Source organism: Prunus dulcis, chromosome 4 (genome assembly GCF_902201215.1).
Source record: "Prunus dulcis chromosome 4, ALMONDv2, whole genome shotgun sequence".
In the NCBI taxonomy this organism is placed as follows: Eukaryota; Viridiplantae; Streptophyta; class Magnoliopsida; order Rosales; family Rosaceae; genus Prunus; species Prunus dulcis.
Window position 1 is genome coordinate 20,222,504 of NC_047653.1, and position 4,372 is coordinate 20,226,875.

At 44.0% G+C, this 4,372-nt stretch overlaps 1 protein-coding gene across 1 annotated transcript; it reads left to right on the forward strand.

Annotated features, from left to right (window-relative positions):
* The first annotated feature begins 1,223 nt into the window (after nt 1-1,223).
* On the forward strand, nt 1,224-4,072 carry LOC117626694 (protein LATERAL ROOT PRIMORDIUM 1). The gene is made up of 2 exons (XM_034358503.1): nt 1,224-3,390; nt 3,543-4,072. Exons 1-2 carry the CDS (start codon nt 2,448-2,450, stop codon nt 3,887-3,889), a joined length of 1,290 nt encoding a protein of 429 aa, XP_034214394.1. The 5' UTR covers nt 1,224-2,447; the 3' UTR covers nt 3,890-4,072.
* Nucleotides 4,073-4,372: the final 300 nt, after the last annotated feature.

A 4,372-nucleotide genomic window follows, 5' to 3' on the forward strand; every position in this document is an offset into this window, starting at 1 on the left:
AATAACATTAGTATTGTTTAAATTGTAAGGCTATTTGGTTATTAGCCTTTTAACATTTCCCTTTTCCTAAAAAATTCATGGATTCAACACTGACAACATAGAAAAAACTATGGGGACAACTATATGAAGACACCATGGGGGTAATTGCTATTTTGGAACAAAAGTTGTTTAAAAGGGCTATTTTAGCACAAAGCCCAATTTTTTCACACAATTAGAAATGACTCGAATATGCAAAAACATTTGCAACAAAATTTGCTTCACGAGAATATGATCAACGAATTGGAGAGGAGGAGGCGGCCAAATATCAATAGTAAATTGTGATATCTAATTTGATCATTGGCCACGTTTAATATGGACGATTAACTAAATAACAAACTTTTATGTGCAATCAAGGAAGAATATGGATGTTGTCTTTTAACTTAAAGAATTAAGGTGAAGTATTCATATGAGGTTGACGTCTAAAACTTATCTTCGCTAATCTTCTTGAAAATGGTTGGATTTATAGAGGATAAATTTTAGACATCAACATTTTATGAATAGTCCTTCTCCTCCAAATCAAAAGACAACATTCATATTATTCCTTAATTGCACATGAATTTTAGTTAGCCGAATCTAATCCTCTCCATTAAACGTGGTGCCGAAGTATAATTTTTGAAGAAGAATTACAAAAGGAAGGTACAATTAACTCAGTTATTGGTGCCTTAATTGGTTAATTATAGCAAAATAATTAAACTGATAAGTCAAACCTAGCTTACACTGTTAATGATGTTACCAAATATGCACGAATCTGACAACATTCATCTCCATCCTTTCTCTCATCTCATCTGACAAACCCAAATCAAAAACGACAAAACAGATAGATTTTGGGACTCCTACTTGGACTCCACGTTTAATTAATGAAAAATGAGGAGGCTAATTCGCGTGCCCTACACGCGCCGCACTGCAGCTCTCCATTCATGTGGGCCACCACCATTTTAGGATGAGAGGAATAGAGAATAATAAGGCCGACGCGCTGTGGGAGAGTGAGGAATACACGCACGATGAAGTGGAGAAGTAGGACTGTAGAAGCACTGTTGCCCTAAATGAATGAGAGTTGTCATGTGACTTTAGAGACTCCACAAAACTACAAAAACTAGAGAACAAAAGTCTTTATACTCTCTCTCTCTGTCACTTTTATATATATATATATATATCTCTCTCTCTCCTCCTACTATCTTATACTATTTGCTATTGCTATTCGGCTAAGTGATTATTGGAGAGAGAGAGAGGGAGGGAGAGAGGGAGAGAGGGAAGGGAGTTGAGAGGTAGAGAGGAACCCACCTCAAGTTGGCTTTCTAGGAAACATGTTGAGGAAGGGTTTTTAGGGAGAGAGTTAGAGAAAAAGATAAAGGGAAAGAAGTTAAGAAGCTGAGAAAGAGAGAGAAAGAGAAAGAGCAGAAGGAAAAGAGGAAGAAGAAGAAGATATAGAAGAAGAAAAAGAAGGGAGATGGATCTATGATGAGAGAGAAAGGTCACTGGGCACAATAGCAACAGCAGAAAATACACAGAGGAAAGGTCGTTATTGCATTTCTCTCTCTCTCTCTCTCTCTCTCTCTCTCTCTCACACAGAAGAGTGAAGAGTGAAGATACATAGCATTAACTAGCTGCTGCTTGGTCTTGTTTTTTCTCTGCTGCCTGTGGACTCAGTCTGGGCTTTGAGGGTCGGCCCCCACCCATAAGCAGAAGGGCCAGAACCAGAAGCAGAAGCTCTCTCTCTCTCTCTCTCTCTCTCTCTCTCTCTCAATCTGTTTGTGTTTCTGATCAGAAAAAAACCAACTTTTTTTCTCATAAAAGCCAAACTAGTGACAGTAGAAGCAGTAGCTGCAGCACAGTAGCAGCAGTAGGCACTATTCTACCATATATATAACCAGCAAGCAAGCCAGAAAGACCCCCAACAAACTTCTCTCTCTCTCTGTCTCTCTCTCTTTCTAAATGAACCTAGCTTTATTCTCACATCGATCTAACAACCAAATTCTGATAGAATTTCAGAAACCTACAACACATAACACCCACACATAGATATTAGCTACCCATCCTTCCATACATTGACTTGGTCGCTCTCCTTCTCTCTCTCCCAATCTCACACAAGAAGAAGAAGAAGAAGAAGAAGAAGAAGAAGAAAAGAATATATATACAATTGAGGAAAAAAAGGGGGGCTGATTAAGATTGTGAGCAATTGGGTTTGTAATATACTTTGAGAAAGAGGTTGAGCTTCAGTTGTGGCTACTACAAGGAGGCTGCCTTCAGATTCTGGTGCTTTTGCAGATTGGGTGGGCTCATCTTCCTCCACCAACTCCGCAGCCACCGGACGCCCCTCCCACCACCACCACCCCGACCTCGACGTCCTCTCCCTCGGCTTCAATGCTGGGCCCGCCCCCGCTGGACCCTCCTCCGCTTCCCCCAGCACCATGTGGCCCTCCTCCGGCCCTCCCAGCAGGACCCTCCCCTACAGCCACCTCCCTCCCGAGATGGCCGGCATGGTCGGCCTCAGAGACGTCTTCGTCGTGGCCCCTGCCGCCGCCTACCACCACAACAACCATCACCACCTCCACCACCACCACCACGATCCCAATCTCCTCTCCCCCTCCTCCGACCCACACCATTCCATCAACTCCTCCACCAACCCCGCCACCGCTCTCGGTGTCGGGGTTGGCGTCGGCGTCATCCCTCTCCTCACCACCACCCCTTGTCTTGCCCCGCCAAATATCTCAAATGTCGACGATGACGAAGATAATAATGCCCACACTCCTACAGGTATGAGCATGGGCATGGGCATGGGTATGGGTATGGGTATGGGTATGGGAATGGGTATGAGTATGAGCATGAGTATGATGAGCAGCGGCCAGCATCGAAACAACCGAAGCGCGGGAGGAGGAGGAGGAATTCAGCTGTGGCAGCAGCCCCAGCCCCACTTCTTCAAGAAAACTCCACATGATCTGGCTGCTACGAGTCTCGGCGGGACCCACTTGGTTCAAGGTGGTGGCGGCGGAGTAGGAAACAACGTTATGAATTCCGGCTCTGCCGCTGCCTCCGGGGCGTCGACAATGACGTGTCAAGATTGTGGGAACCAGGCGAAGAAAGACTGCACGCACAGGCGGTGCAGGACGTGCTGCAAAAGCCGGGGGTTCGACTGTGCCACTCACGTGAAGAGCACATGGGTCCCGGCAGCGCGGCGGAGAGAGCGGCAGCTGATGTCTGGTGCGGCTGGAGGTGGGGCTGGGTCTAATTCTGGGTCTACATCCAGTGCCAAGAAGCCTAGGCTCATTGGCGCCTCCCAAACGACAACGTCTCATACTTCCACTTCAAACACCACCCCACCTAGAAGCTATGATACTAGCTCTAGTCACCAAGGTTGATTTAATGACTTGAATTAAATGAAATGTACTAGCAGTACTAATATCTTTTATAATTAGTTGAAATTATTTGAGTAGGGTTTCAAATTGTACTTGGTTTGTTAAATTCCCTCAACTATATAAAGATGTACAATATATCTATGTGTGCAGATGCTGGCTTCAAGGAGTCATTGCCGGGCCAAGTACGTGCTCCGGCAGTGTTCAAGTGCGTTCGGGTGACCGCGGTGGAAGACGGCGACGATGAGTATGCATATCAGGCAGTTGTGAAAATTGGTGGCCATGTGTTCAAAGGGTTCTTATATGATCAAGGGGTTGAAGGTAGAGAAGGGTTTCCCAACATCTCCGAATTGCATTTGGGGGGTGGTGGCGGCACTAGTGGTGGTGGCAATGGGGGACGAAATGGGGCTTCTTCCCCGATTCTCGATACGTCGGACGTTTATGGGGCGTCTAGTGGAGGATTGCTGGGAAGTTCAAACTTTGGTAATCCAATAAATTGATGGTATATTCTTCCTAGTTCTGTGGTGTTAATTAGGTACTGCATCCGTTAATGAACAACCTAGCTTGGAAGGATTAACATTGTACTTGTCTAATTTTTCTTCTGCTTGGTCCTACTAATGATTAATATTAATCTTTTGTATTAATATTACTGAAACAAGTATTTTATTCACATGTTTAATTTCTTCTCTTCTTTATAAATGGTTTTCAGCTTCATGGTTTCTAGTTGCTAGTTAGTTGCATTTGCATCGCACTAATAAGGGGGGATTATAAATCCTTTTTTTGTTTTGTTTTTGTTTTGAGGACTTTTCCTATTGAGTGGGGTGATGATATACTAAACTCACACACACAACATAGATAGGAGGACTCGAACCCAGGACCGGAGAGCAAGTACTCAAAACCGACTTACATAAATCTTGTAATTTGCTAAAGAAGTGCATTTTTAAGATACAAAATACCATTAATCCCATGGATATTATTATTAT

Coding starts and splice junctions, on each gene's coding strand:
- LOC117626694 (XM_034358503.1), top strand. CDS start 2,448: ATGTGGCCCTCCTCCGGCCCTCCCAGCAGGACCCTCCCCTACAGCCAC. Junction 3,391..3,542: donor TACTAGCTCTAGTCACCAAG/GTTGATTTAATG, acceptor CTATGTGTGCAG/ATGCTGGCTTCAAGGAGTCA.